This window comes from Ceratotherium simum, chromosome 4, assembly GCF_057802395.1.
Source record: "Ceratotherium simum simum isolate JZ-2026a chromosome 4, ASM5780239v1, whole genome shotgun sequence".
Taxonomy (NCBI): Eukaryota; Metazoa; Chordata; class Mammalia; order Perissodactyla; family Rhinocerotidae; genus Ceratotherium; species Ceratotherium simum.
The window spans coordinates 40885362-40900077 of record NC_141903.1 but is presented as its reverse complement, the minus strand read 5'-3'; the positions used below and the strand labels follow the sequence as shown (position 1 = coordinate 40900077).

At 35.1% G+C, this 14716-nt stretch overlaps 1 protein-coding gene across 1 annotated transcript in view; it reads right to left on the bottom strand.

Moving 5' to 3' along the window:
- Positions 1–14716, bottom strand: part of CDKL3 (cyclin dependent kinase like 3) — a 117218-nt gene that overhangs the window by 78491 nt on the left and 24011 nt on the right. The window contains exons 5-6 of the mRNA XM_087429801.1: positions 7648–7760; positions 5659–5798 (exon numbers count right to left, since the gene is read on the bottom strand). Coding sequence (XP_087285927.1) covers positions 5659–5798; positions 7648–7760 — 253 coding nt within the window. The remainder of the gene's footprint in view (positions 1–5658; positions 5799–7647; positions 7761–14716) is intronic.

Sequence of the window (14716 nt, the reverse complement as noted above, 5' to 3'; positions counted from 1 at the left end):
GAGGATATAACACTTGTAAATATCTATGCACCCAATGTAGGTGCACCTAAATATATAAAGCAATTATTAACAGACATAAAAACAGAAATAGACAGTAACACAATAATAGTAGGGGACTTTAACACTCCACTTACACCAACGGATAGATCATCCAAACAGAAGATCAATAAGGAAACATTGGCCTTAAATGACACACTAGAACAGATGGACCTAGTAGATATATACAGAGCATTCCATCCAAAAACTGAAGAATATACGTTCTTTTCAAATGCACATGGAACATTCTCCAGGATTGATCACATATTAGGCCACAAAACGAGTCACCATAAATTTAAAAAGATTGAAATAATACCAAGCATCTTTTCTGACCACAACAGTATGAAACTGGAAATCAACTATAGGAAGAAAATCAGAAAAGCCACAAATATGTGGAGATTAAACAAAATGCTACTGAACAACGACTGGGTCAACGAAGAAATCAAAGAAGAAATCAAAAAATACCTGGTGACAAATGAAAATGAAAATACGACATGCCAGAATTTATGGGATACAGCAAAAGTGGTTCTAAGAGGGAAGTTTATTGCAATACAGGCCTATCTCAACAAACAAGAACAATCTCAAATAAACAATCTAACAATGCACCTAAAGGAACTGGAAAAAGAAGAACAAACAAAGCCCAAAATCAGTAGAAGAAGGGAAATAATAAAAATCAGAGCAGAAATAAATGAAATAGAGACTAAAAAAACAATAGAAAAAATTAATGAAACCAAGAGCTGGTTCTTTGAAAAGATAAACAAAATTGACAAACCTTTAGCTAGACTCACCAAGAAAAAAATAGAGAAGGCAAAATAAGTAAAATCAGAAATGAAAGAGGAGAAATTACAACAGACACCTCAGAAATATAAAAGATTATAAGAGAATACTATGAAAAGCTATATGCCAACCAATTCGACAATCTGGAAGAAATGGATAAATTCTTAGAATCATACAACCTTCCAAAACTGGATCAAGAAGAAGTAGAGAATTTGAATAGACCAATCACCAGAAAGGAGATTGAAACAGTAATCACTAACCTCCCCAAAAATAAAAGTCCAGGACCAGACGGCTTCCCTGGTGAATTCTACCAAACATTCAAAGAAGACTTAATACTATCCTTCTCAAACTCTTCCAAAAAATTGAGGAGGGGCAGAAGCTCCCTAACTCATTCTATGAAGCCAACATTACCCTGATACCAAAACCAGACAAGGACAACTCAAAAAAAGAAAATTACAGGCTAATATCACTGATGAACATCGATGCAAAAATCCTCAACAAAATACTAGCAAATCGCATACAACAATACGTTAAAAAGATTATACACCATGATCAAGTGGGATTTATTCCAGGTACGCAGGGATGGTTCAACATTCGCAAATCAATCAACGTAATACACCACATTATTAAAATGAAGAATAAAAATCATATGATCATCTCAATAGATGCAGGGAAAGCATTTGACAAGATACAGCATCCATTTATGATAAAAACTCAGAATAAAATGGGGACAGAAGGAAAGTACCTCAACATAATAAAGGCCAAATATGACAAACAGCTAATATCATCCTCAATGGTGAAAAACTGAAAGCTATCCCTCTAAGAACAGGAACCTGACAAGGATGCCCACTGTCACCACTCCTATTTAACATAATACTGGAAGTCCTAGCCAGAGAAATAAGGCAAGAGAAAGAAATAAAAGGGATCCAAATTGAAAAGGAAGAAGTGAAACTGTCACTATTTGCAGATGACATGATTTTATATATAGAAAACCCTAAAGAATCCACCAGAAAACTGTTAGAAGTAATAAACGAATACGGTAAAGTTGCAGGATACAAAATCGACATACAAAAATCAGTTGCATTTCTATACACTAACAACGAAGTAGCAGAAAGAGAAATTAAGAATACAATCCCATTTACAATTGCAATGAAAAGAATAAAATACCTAGGAATAAACTTAACCAAAGAGGTCAAAGATCTATAGACCAAAAACTTTAAAACATTGCTGAAAGAAATTGAAGAAGACACAAAGAAATGGAAAGATATTCTGTGCCCTTGGATTGGAAGAATTAACATAGTTAAGATGTCCATACTTCCTAAAGCAATCTATAGATTCAATGCAATCCCTATCAAAGTTCCAACAACATTTTTCACAGAAATAGAACAAAGAATCCTAAAATTTATATGGAACAACAAAAGACCCCGAATAGCTAAAGGAATCCTGAGAAAAAAGAACAAAGCTGGAGGTATCACACTCCCTGATTTCAAAATATACTACAAAGCTATAGTAACCAAAACAGCATGGTACTGGCACAAAAACAGACACACAGATCAATGGAATAGAATCGAAAGCCCAGAAATAAACCCACACATCTATGGACAGCTCATCTTTGACAAAGGAGCCAAGAACATAAAATGGAGAAAAGAAAGTCTCCTCAACAAATGGTGTTGGGGAAACTGGATAGCCATATGCAAAAAAATGAAAGTAGACCCTTACCTTACACCATACACAAAAATTAACTCCAAATGGATTAAAGACTTGAATGTAAGACCTGAAACTATGAAACTTCTAGAAGAAAACATAGGCAGTATGCTCTTCAACATCGGTCTTAGCAACATATTTTCAAGCACCATGTCTGACGGGGCAAGAGAAACAATAGAAAAAATAAACAAATGGGACTACATCAAACTAAAAAGCTTCTGCACAGCAAAGGAAACCATCAACAAAACGAAAAGACAACCTAACAATTGGGAGAAGATATTTGCAAACCATACATCTGATAAGGGGTTAATCTCCAAAATATATAAAGAACTCATGCATCTCAACAACAAAAAAACTAACAACCCAATTAAAAAATGGGCAAAAGACCTGAACAGACATTTCTCCAAAGAAGATATACAGATGGCCAACAGACACATGAAAAGATGTTCAAAATCACTATCAGGGAAATGCAAATCAAAACTACAATGAGATATCACCTCACACCCGTCAGAATGGCTATAATTAACAAGACAGGAAACAACATGTGTTGGAGAGGATGTGGAGAGAAGAGAACTCTCATACACTGCTGGTGGGAGTGCACACTGGTGCAGCCACTATGGAAAACAGTATGGCGATTCCTCAAAAAATCAAGGATAGAACTACCATATGATCCAGCTATTCCACTGCTGGGTATTTATCCAAAGAACTTGAAAACACCAATGCGTAAAGATACATGCACCCCTGTGTTCATTGCAGCGTTATTCACAATAGCCAAGACTTGGAAGCAACCTAAGTGCCCATCAAGGGACGAATGGATAAAGAAGATGTGGTATATATACACAATGGAATACTACTCAGCCATAGGAAACGATGAAATCCAGCCATTTGTGACAACATGGATGGACATTGAGGGTATTATGCAAAGTGAAATAAGTCAGAGGGAAAAGGTCAAATACCATATGATTTCCTTCATTAAGTAGTAGATAATAACAACAATAAATAAACACATAGAGACAGAGATTGGATTGGTGGTTACCAGAGGGGAAGGGGGAGGGAGGAGGGCGAAAGGGATAATTTAGCACATGTGTGTGGTGATGGGTTGTAATTAGTATTTGGGTGGTGAACATGATGTAATCTATGCAGAAATAGAAGTATAAGGATGTACACCTGAAATTTATACAATGTTATAAACCAATGTTACCGCAATAAACAAAAAATTTAAAAAATAAATAAATAAAAAAGTGTAAAAACAGAAAAAAATAAAATAGTTAGAAAAAAAAGAAAAATAGGTTAAGGATTCTTAAAATAAAAACTACAAATGACCAATTAATATTAGTAAAATGTACAACCTTTCCTGTAATGATGTAAGTGCAATTTAAAAAAAGATACTATTTCTAGCTTATTAAATTGGCAAATATGTTAAAGATTATAATATTCAATGCTGGATTGAGATTGAGAATTTATATCCAATGCTACTTGAGAGTACCTGAGTGTAAATCAGTGAAACCTTTCTGGAGAAAAAAATTGCAAAACATATCAAAAATTCTATAAAGTGTAAACCCTTTGGCCCACTAATCACTCTTCTATGAATTTATCCTCATCAAATAATAAAACAAGTTCATAAAGACATATATAAAAGATGTTCACTGTAACATCTTTAACAATAGTGAGGGAAAAAATCTGAAAACAAATGTCCAAAATTGCAAAATTCGTTAAATAGACTATCGTATATTCATACAATGAAATACTATGCAACCATTGAGAATTATGATGTATTTCCATATTTATTAACATGGTAGTGTGTTTATAATATAGTGCTAAGTGAAAATAAACAGGTTACATAACAGTGCGTAAAGTATGACATCTTTTAAAAAACATAAATTTCTACACACATATTTGGTTGGGGAAAGTCTAGAAGTATACAGACCAAAATGTTAATAGTAATTTCTTCTGGATTGTGGAAGTTGGGAAAATCTTAACTTCTCCTTTTTGTTTATCATGTATTTTCTACTTTTTCTATAATCATTATGTATTCTTTGTATAATTAAAACTATGAAATAAAAAAAAAGAAATTAAACTGAAAATGTAGTAAACAAATCGGATCCTCAATAAACTCTAGTTCTCTCCAGGTACCAATGAAATAATTTTTTTCCTTCAAGAATAGTTATAGATGTTACATATCATACGATTAGGATTATCTAAATAACAGCAACAATAATTAACATTAACAACATTTGTTGACAGTTTGTTCAAGGCCCTGCGCTAAGAACATTTCCACCACTACCTCATTTAATCCTCCAGCCCCAGAAAATAAATACCGTTAATGTTGTTTTATGGCCCAGTAAACTGAGGCACAGAGATTACGTGACTTGCCCAAGGTTACAGAGCTAATTAGTGACAGAGATGGGTTTTAAACGTAGTCTATGTGATTCCAGAGCCCCTTCTTATAAACACTATACTATACTTGCTTTGAAATTTAGGTCACCACTTTTTTTTTAAGAGCTGTTCATTAGAAATAAGATACCTTAGTTGACCCTGGGAAAGGAAATTGGCTGAATAGGGAAAACAAATAGAAGCAGATTTACTTTTCACAGTAAATTCTCTTACCTTTTAATTTTGTACTAGGTATGCTGGTATTATTTATTACCTAGTTTGAAATGAAATTTAAATTTTAAAATAATTAAAAAGCACTATATAATGTTTTTATTTTCTCCCAATTCAAGGTGAATTTTGGCATTGGCGTATCTTCAAACAACATTAAAACTGCAGCTGCCAATGCCTTGTAGATACCTTAGGATCCACTGTACAAGGAACACATCCCTAACTTGGGTAGACTGGCTATTAAAAGGTGGTGGTAAACATGGTAAATCCTTAGAATTTTTCAAGTTTATCCCTAATTATCATTAAAATTTGGATAAACTAAAAATAATGAAGAGGATTATCCTAGGGGGGCTTTCAGTTCTAACAATCTATAAATTTTAATTTTTCTGAATTAAAGATATAAAGACAGAGAAATATAGTAACTATCAACCGATAACATTACTTACAAATCCTTTTGGAGTTACATTAAAGTAATTTCCTAAAACTGTATTATAATTTATGTGAATTTCCCAAAAATAAGTCCTTAATCTCTTAACATACATGAACTATATCTGCCAACAATCCATTTAGCTTTGGGTATTTTTTCCTTGCATTTTTGGGGTGTTGAACTTGAGGCAGGACCACCTCAGCAAAAATGGGACTCTTGGAAAAGATATTCTGCAAGTGAGGTGTCAAATTGCCTGAAAAGAGAAAAAAATATGTATATAAGAAAACAGAGAAATTAGTCTAAAATCAAAATAATCAAATTGCTATGTGGTTTGCATAAAATTACTAAAAAGGGAGCGTAACAATTATTTTAATTTTTTTTTTAAGTTGAACAAGAAATTTTCTGAATATAGCATAAAAAATTAAAGTTTCCCTGGTAATCTGTTGATAGTACATAGGCAGTAGAGAATGTAAAACCATCAGATTCATTTTCTTTTCTCCAAACATAAGACATAATATATAATGCTATCAGGAAAAGCACATTCAAACTTTTACATATTTCCATATGGGTATCTACATGGTTTAACTAGCAAGTGTTCATCAACAAATCCTTACTCAAAACAGTAAAATATTAAAATTATTTAGAAATAGAAATAGTGCAAAGAAGAAACAAGGCTATAGAGTAGTAGCAGAATGGAAATAACTATAAATAGGAGGGGAGAGAGCTAAGTTCTAGACAAGTTTTGCTATAACTAGTTCTGTGACCTTGAGCAAATCTCTTCCTTTTCTATGCCTCAGTTTCCTCATCTGTAAAATGACAGAATTGATCCTATCATCTCTAAGGTTCCTTATAACATTAATCTTATAGCCAGAACTTTAAAGATAACACAAAAAAATGTAATGCTTTAAGGCTCTAAACTGTATCTATAATGAATACTTATCCAGATTTCATGGTTTTCTTTTTTTTTTTTAATTTTATTTATTTTTTTCCCCAAAGCCCCAGTAGATAGTTGTATGTCATAGTTGCACAGCCTTCTAGTTGCTGTATGTGGGACGCGGCCTCAGCATGGCCGGAGAAGCAGTGCGTTGGTGCGCGCCCGGGATCCGAACCCGGGCCGCCAGCAGCGGAGCGCGCGCACTTAACCGCTAAGCCACGGGGCCGGCCCAAGATTTCATGGTTTTCATAGTTGTTCACAGTACCTTCTTCATGAACCTGTAATTACATGTTTATGTATAGCATCCCCACCACAAAAAGGGCTCCTCAAGCTCCACATTCAGAAATATATTCTTAAAAAAAACAAATCATTAAAATTCCATGAGCAAGGCTAGCCATCAAAATGTTTTAGTCAAAGCAGATCATCAAATAATTCAGCTCTCATCAAATATTTTTTGAATATGTTATTTACTATCTGGTTATCTACTGTCGTTTAAAAAAAAAAGTCTTCTCAGTAAATAATTGATTTTCTTTTTTCTTTTTTGTGAGGAGATCAGCCCTGTGCTAACATCTGCCAATCCTCCTCTTTTTTTTGCTGAGGAAGACTGGCCCTGAGCTAACACCCATGCCCATCTTCCTCCACTTTATATGGGATGCTGCCACAGCATGGCTTGCCAAGCAGTGCGTTGGTGTGCACCCGGGATCTGAACCGGCGAACCCCGGGCCGCCACAGTGGAGGGCGCGCACTTAACCGCTTGCACCACCGGGCCGGCCCCATAATTGATTTTCTATCTCCAAATGCTTTAAAAAAGCATTTAAATCAATTCTATTATTTAAAAGTCCTCTTTGAGACATGCAAATATTTGTAGAAGCCAAAATTTTAAAACTTTCAAACAAATTAAAGTACCTTCCTATTGTACTATTCTTCTTAGTATCAACCATCAACATATGGCTTAGCTATTTGCATTCTGACAGAGAAAATATTATTTTCAAAAACAGTGGAGAATTTTCTACTTTCTTTATCAGCTCAAGGCATCCATCTGCTGCCACCTAGCAAAACAATATGCTTCCCTGTTCTTATAAAGAAAAAACTAAATTTGAAAATCAAGCAGAATGGATCTGGCAATATTTATTTTAGGCATTTGACAATATATTTCAGTAATACCTACCTACTTTTAAAACAATTTTATGAAGTAGATCCAAATCAGAGCTGCTAGGAAGATAGGGATTTCCAGTGGCCATCTCAATGATCATACAGCCCAAAGCCCAGATATCCACAGGTCTGAAACAGACAAGAATAAGTCACTTTTTCATGGGGAAATATATAAAATATCTTTTCTAAAAAAACTTTTAAAATAAAGTTAAGGCCAAAGAAGAAAGAATGGTTAAGTGGTATCATTTATAAATTTTTACTGTAATGTCATATGCCAACTTTAGGACAAATATTAAATATTATTACATTTTATGAATAACATTAAATAGCTTACACTTAAATTCTATGATAACAACTATTGGGTCAATGAAGAAATCAAAAAATACCTGGAGATAAATGAAAATGAAAATACTACATACCAAAATTTATGGAATATAGCATAGGCAGTGTAAGAGGGAAGTTTATAGCACTACAGGCCTACCTCAAAAAACAAGAAAAATCTCAAATAAACAATCTAACAACATACCTAAAGGAACTAGAAAAAGAACAAATGAAGGCCAAAATTAGTAGAAGGAAGGAAATAATAAAAATCAGAGCAGAAATAAATGAAATAGAGACAAAAAAGACAATAGAAAGGATCAATGAAACTAAGAGCTGGTTCTTTGAAAAGATAAACAGAATTGACAAACCCTTAGCTAGACTCTCCAAGACAAAAAGAGAGAAGCCTCAAATAAATAAAATCAGAAATGAAAGAGGAGAAATTACAACAGACACCACAGAAATACAAAGGATTATAAGAGAATACTATGAAAAGCTATATACCAACAAACTGGATAATCTAGAAGAAATGGATAAATTCTTAGAATCATACAACCTCCCAAAACTGAATCAAAAAGAAACAAAAAACCTGAATAGCCCAATCACTAGTAAGATCAAAACAGTAACCAAAAACCTCCCAAAAAATAAAAAGTCCAGGACCAGACAGCTTCCCTGGTGAATTCTACCAAACATTCAAAGAAGATTTAACACCTATCCTTCTCAAACTCTTCCAAAAAACTGAAGAGGAGGGGATGCTTCCTAAATCATTCTATGAGGCCAATATTACCCTGATAGCAAAACCAGAAAAGGACAACACAGAAAAAGAAAATTACAGGCCAATATCACTAATGAATAGAGATAGAAAAATCCTCAACAAAATATTAGCACATCAAATGCAACAATACGTTAAAAGGATCACATACCATGATCAAGTGGGATTTATTCCAGGGATGCAGGGATGGTTGAACATCCACAAATCAATCAATATGATACACCACATTAACAAAATTAGGAATAAAACTCACATGATCATCTCAATAGGCGCAGAGAAAGTATTCAACAAGATACAGCATCCATTTATGATAAAAGCTCTCAATAAAATGGGTATAGAAAGTACTTCAACATAATAAAGCCTATATATGACAAACCCACAGCTAACATCATACTCACCAGTGAAAAACTGAAAACTATCTCTCTAAAAACTGAAAACTACCTCTCTTTATCATCTCTAAGGATGCCCACTTTCACCACTCTTATTTAACATAGTATTGAAAATCCTAGCCAGAGCAATTAGGCAAGAAAAAGAAGTAAAAGGGATACAAATTGGAAAGGAAGAAGTAAAACTGTCACTATTTGCAGATAACATGATTTTTTATACAGAAAACCCTAAAGAATCTACCAAAAAACTTTGAAATAATAAATGAATACAGTAAAGCTGCAATGTACAAAATCAACATACAAAAATCAGTTGCATTTCTATACACTAACAACGAAATAGCAGGAAGAGAAATTAAAAATACAATCTCATTCACAATCGCAACAAAAAGAATAAAATACCTAGGAATAAATTTAACCAAAGAGGCGAAAGGCCTGTATACTGAAAACTATAAAATATTGTTGAAAGAAATCAAGGAAGACACAAAGAAACAGAAAGATATTCCGTGCTCATGGATTGGAAGAATTAACATAGTTAAAATGTCCTTACTTCCTAAAGCAATCAACAGATTCAATGCAATCCCTATCAAAGTCCCAATGACATTTTTCATAGAAACAGAACAAAGAATCCTAAAATTTATACGGAACAACAAAAGACTCTGAATAGCCAAAGCAATTCTGAGAAAAAGAAGAAAGCTGGAGGTATCACACTCCCTGATTTCAAAATATACTACAAAGCTATAGTAATCAAAACAGCATGGTACTGGCACAAAAACAGACATATAGATCAGTGGAACAGAATCAAGATCCCAGAAATAAACCTGCACATCTATGGACAGCTAATTTTTTTTCTTTTTTGAGGAAGATCAGCCCTGAGCTAACATCCAATGCCAATCCTCCTCTTTTTGCCAAGGAAGATTGGCCCTGGGCTAACATCCGTGCCCATCTTCCTCTACTTTATATGGGATGCTGCCACAGCATGGCTTGTCAAGTGGTGCATCAGTGCACGACCAGGATCCGAACCTGTGAACCCCGGGCTGCCGAAGTGGAGTGTGTGCACTTAACTGCCAGGCTACCACGCCAGCCCCTGGACAGCTAACTTTTGACAAGGGAGCCAAGAACTTACAGTGGAGAAAAGAAAATCTCTTCAATAAAGGGTATTGGGAAAACTGGACAACTTCATGCAAAAGAATGAAAGTAGACCATTATCTTACACTGTACACAAAAATTAACTCAAAATGGATAAAGACTTGAATGTAAGACCTGAAATCATAAAACTCCTAGAAGAAAACACAGGCAGTGCACTGTTTGACATTAGTCTTAGCTGTATCTTTTTGAATACGATGTCTCCCCAAGCAAGGGAAACAAAATTAAAAATAAACAAATGGGACTATATCAAACTAAAAAGCTTCTGCACAGCAAAGTAAACCATCAACAAAACAAAAAGACAACCTAATAATTGGGAAAAGATATTTACAAATCATATATCTGATAAAAGGTTAATATCCAAAATATATAAAGAATTTAGACAACTCAACAACAAAAAAACAACCAAATTAAAAAATGGGCAAAGTATCTGAACAGACATTTTTCCAAAGAAGATATACAGATGGCCAACAGGCACATGAAAAGATGTCCAACATCACTAACTATCAGGGAAATGCAAATCAAAACTACAATAAGATACCACCTCACGCCCATGAGAATGGCTATAATTAATAAGACAAGAAATAACAAGTGTTGGAGAGGATGTGGAGAGAAGGAAACTCTCATACACTGCTGGTGGGAATGCAAATTGGTACAGCTACTATGGAAAACAGTATGGCTATTCCTCAAACAATTAAGAATAGAACTACCACATGATCCAGCTATTCCACTGCTGGGTATTTATCCCAAGAACACGAAAACATGAATGCGTAAAGATATATGCACCCCTATGTTCACTGTAGCATTATTTACAATAGCCAAGACTCAGAAGCAACCTAAGTGCCCATCAAGGGATGAATGGATAAAGAAAATGTGGTGTATACATACACAATGGAATACTACTCAGCTACAAAAAAAGACAAAATCTTACTTTTTGTGACAACATGGATGGACCTTGAGGGTATTCTGCTAAGTGAAATAAGTCAGACAGAGAAAGTCAAACACCTTATGATTGCACTCACAAATAGAAGATAAAAACAACAACAAACAAACACATTGATACAGAGATTATATTGGTGGTTACCAGAGGGGAAGCGGGGCTGGGGGGGAGGAGGAGGGCAAAAGCGGTGACTGGGCACCCGTGTATGGTGATGGATGGTAATTAGTCTTTGGGTGGTGAACATGATGTAGTCTGTACAGAAACCAAAATATAATGATGTACACCTGAAATTTATATAATGTTATAAACCAATGTTACCTCAATATAATAAAATACAAAGTTTACATAGAAAGGCAGTAGACCCAGAATAGCCAACACAATGTTGAAGAAGAACAAAGTCAGTGGAAAGATATCGTCTGATTTCAAGACATACTATAAAGCTACAGTAATCAAGACAGTGTGGTATTGGTGAAAGAACAGATAAATAGATCAAGAGGATAGAATAGAGAGTCCAGAAATAGACTCAAACAAATATACTCCACTGATCTTGGACAAAGGAGCAAAAATAATTTAGTAGACAGAGGAAAGTCTTTTTAACAAGTGATACTGGAACAACTGGACATCCATATGCAAAAAAAAAAATGAACCTAGATATAGACCTTACACCTTTTACAAAAATTAATTCAAAATGGATCACAGACATAAATGTAACATGCAAAACTATAGAACTTGCAGACAATAATATAGGAGAAAATCTAGATGATCTTGGGTTTGGTCATGAATTTTTAGATACAACACCAAAAGCATAATCCACAAAAGAAAAAATATAAGTGGTACAGCATTAAAATTAAAAACTTCTGCTCTGTGAAAGACACTGTTAAAAGAATGAAAAGAGAAGCCACAGAGTTGGAGAAAATATTTGCAAAACATGTATCTGATAAATGACTTGTGTTCAAAATATACAAAGCATTCTTAAAACTCAACAATAAGAAAAGAAACAAACAATCAAATTAAAAATTGGGCAAAATATCTGAACAGACACCCCACCAAAGAAGATATACAGATGGCAAATAAGCATATGAAAAGATGCTCAACACCGTATGTCATCGGGGAATATAAATTTAAAAAATAATAAGATAGATACCACCACACACCTATTAGAATGGCTAAAATCCAAAACGCTGACAACACCAAATGCTGATGAGGATGTAGAGCAACAGGAACTCTCATTCATTGCTGGTGGGAATGCAGAATGGTACAGCCACTTTGGAAGATAGCTGAACAGCTTCTAACAAAGCTAAACATAGGTTTACCATACAATTCGGCAATAACTGCACTCCTTGGTATTTAGCCAAATGAGCTGAAAAACTTATGTCCACAAAAATACCTGCACATGAATGTTTACAGCATTATTCATAATTGGCAAAACTTGGAAGTAAGAAAGCTGTGCTCTATTAGGTGAATGGATAAACAAACCGGCATACATATATACAATGGAACATTATTTAGTGATAAAAAGAAATGAGCTTTGAGTCATTAAAAAAAGTGGAGGTACCTTAAATACCCATTGCTAAGTGAAAAAAGCCAGTCTGAAAAGGCTACATAATGTAGGACCCCAACTACATGACATTCTGGAAAAGGCAAGAGTATAGAGACAGTAGAAAGATCAGTGGTTTCCACGGGTTCAGGGAGAAGGAGGGAAGGATAAAAAGGTAGAGCACAGAGGATTTTTAGGGCTGTGAAACTATTCTGTATGATACTGTAATGGTGGGTACATGACACTACATATTTGTCAAAACCTATAGGAAATACAACAAAAAGAGTAAATGTAATGTAAACTGTGGCCTTTAATTAATGATAACATATGAATATTGGTTTACCAATTCTAACAAATGTACCAAACTAATGTAAGATGACAATAATAGGGAAAGTGTGCTGTGGGGTGGGGTAAAGGGAGTATACAGGAACTCTGTACTTTCTGCTCAATTTTTCTGTAAACGTAAAAGTGCTCTAAAAAAGTAAAGTCTAGGGACCGCCCCGTGGTGTAGTGGTTAAGTTCGTGTGCTCTGCTTTAGCGGCCTGAGGTTCTCGGGTTTGAATCCCTGGTGCGGACCGACGCACCACTTGTCAAGCCATGCTGTGGTGTTGTCCCATACAAAGTAGAGGAAGATGGGCACGGATGTTAGCCCAGGGCCAATCTTCTTCAGCAAAAAGAGGAGGATTGGCATCGGATGTTAGCTCAGGGCTGATCTTCCTCTCACACACACACAAAAAGTAGTCTATTAATTAAAAAAATTAAGAGACAAATAAAGCAAGATTCTGTACAATATATATAATATGCTCCTATTTCTGTTTAAAAGGAAGGAGATATGTGTGTGTATGCATGTGTGTTTGTGTGTATTGCTAGATAATGATTTTAAGGAATAAATGACTTAACTGTAGTGTATACAATTTTTCAAGTCCAAATTACAACAAAAACTGGATGATATAATAGGAACTTATAAGCTTGCTTATTTCACAAGTTTTAAGAACTTAATAGAAATTTGTAAGTTTTAGTAAGAATCACTAAACTTAAAACCAAGTTTTAGCCTTCAAAAGCCTTAAGTAAATTAGTTTTAAGCACTCTCCCTACAGTATGAAATTCCTAGTCACCTCCACTACCTCCAACAGAGGTACTAAAAACATTCTTACATAAATCAGTTCACTTTTCCCCAGCTTGATCTGAACTTTCACAGTTCAATTTAGTAAGGGAAGGCATAATCTGCAGAAATGTAAAGCATCTAGGCAGGCCCTTCAAAGAGCAATAGAAGACAGAATACATGTAGTTGATCGCCACTGTAGCACTAATCTTAAAGCACTCCCTCATTATCTGAAATATGAGCAAGCCCTAGTCTAACATGCAAGGATTAGAGGAGGATTAAAAAGAAGCACAGGGGGATGAACTTTTATCATGATAGAATGAGGAGATATGCTGACCTACTCTCCAGTGAAACAGGTGAAAATTACGAAAAAAACTCCCACAACAATCAAAGCCTCTGGAAATAGTCCTAAGGGCAAACAGCAAATTAAGAAATATTTATTCAAGAAAAGCTATAAAAATTTGTTAAGAAAGATGAGTCTGTGGTATTTGAATCAAGACCACCCTCTCCCTCCTCCATTCCAGCTCAGTGAGGCAAAGACTCTACCTTACACAGTTCTAGCCAAGAAAATAGGGCTTCCTTTTCCCCTAGCTCCTAGTCAAAAGGCTTTATTCCCAGGAGGAGCAGAACTTCAGCATTTCTCATACTGCCCCCAGCTACCTGTTGCTGAGGCTAAGTCCTGGAAGAGTGTAGCCAAGAGGTGAGGTCCTTTCTTCTGACCAGCCCCCCCTCATAGAACATTGGCTCTACCTTGGGTGTGGCACACTGAGAATACTGGGGCCCTAACTGCCCTTGCCCTGTTCCATGAGGCGGTGTTTCCACACCAGGCAAGGTTAGCTCAGAGAACTTCAGGCTGCTGCCTCCCCACATCCAACTGAGCGCTCAGC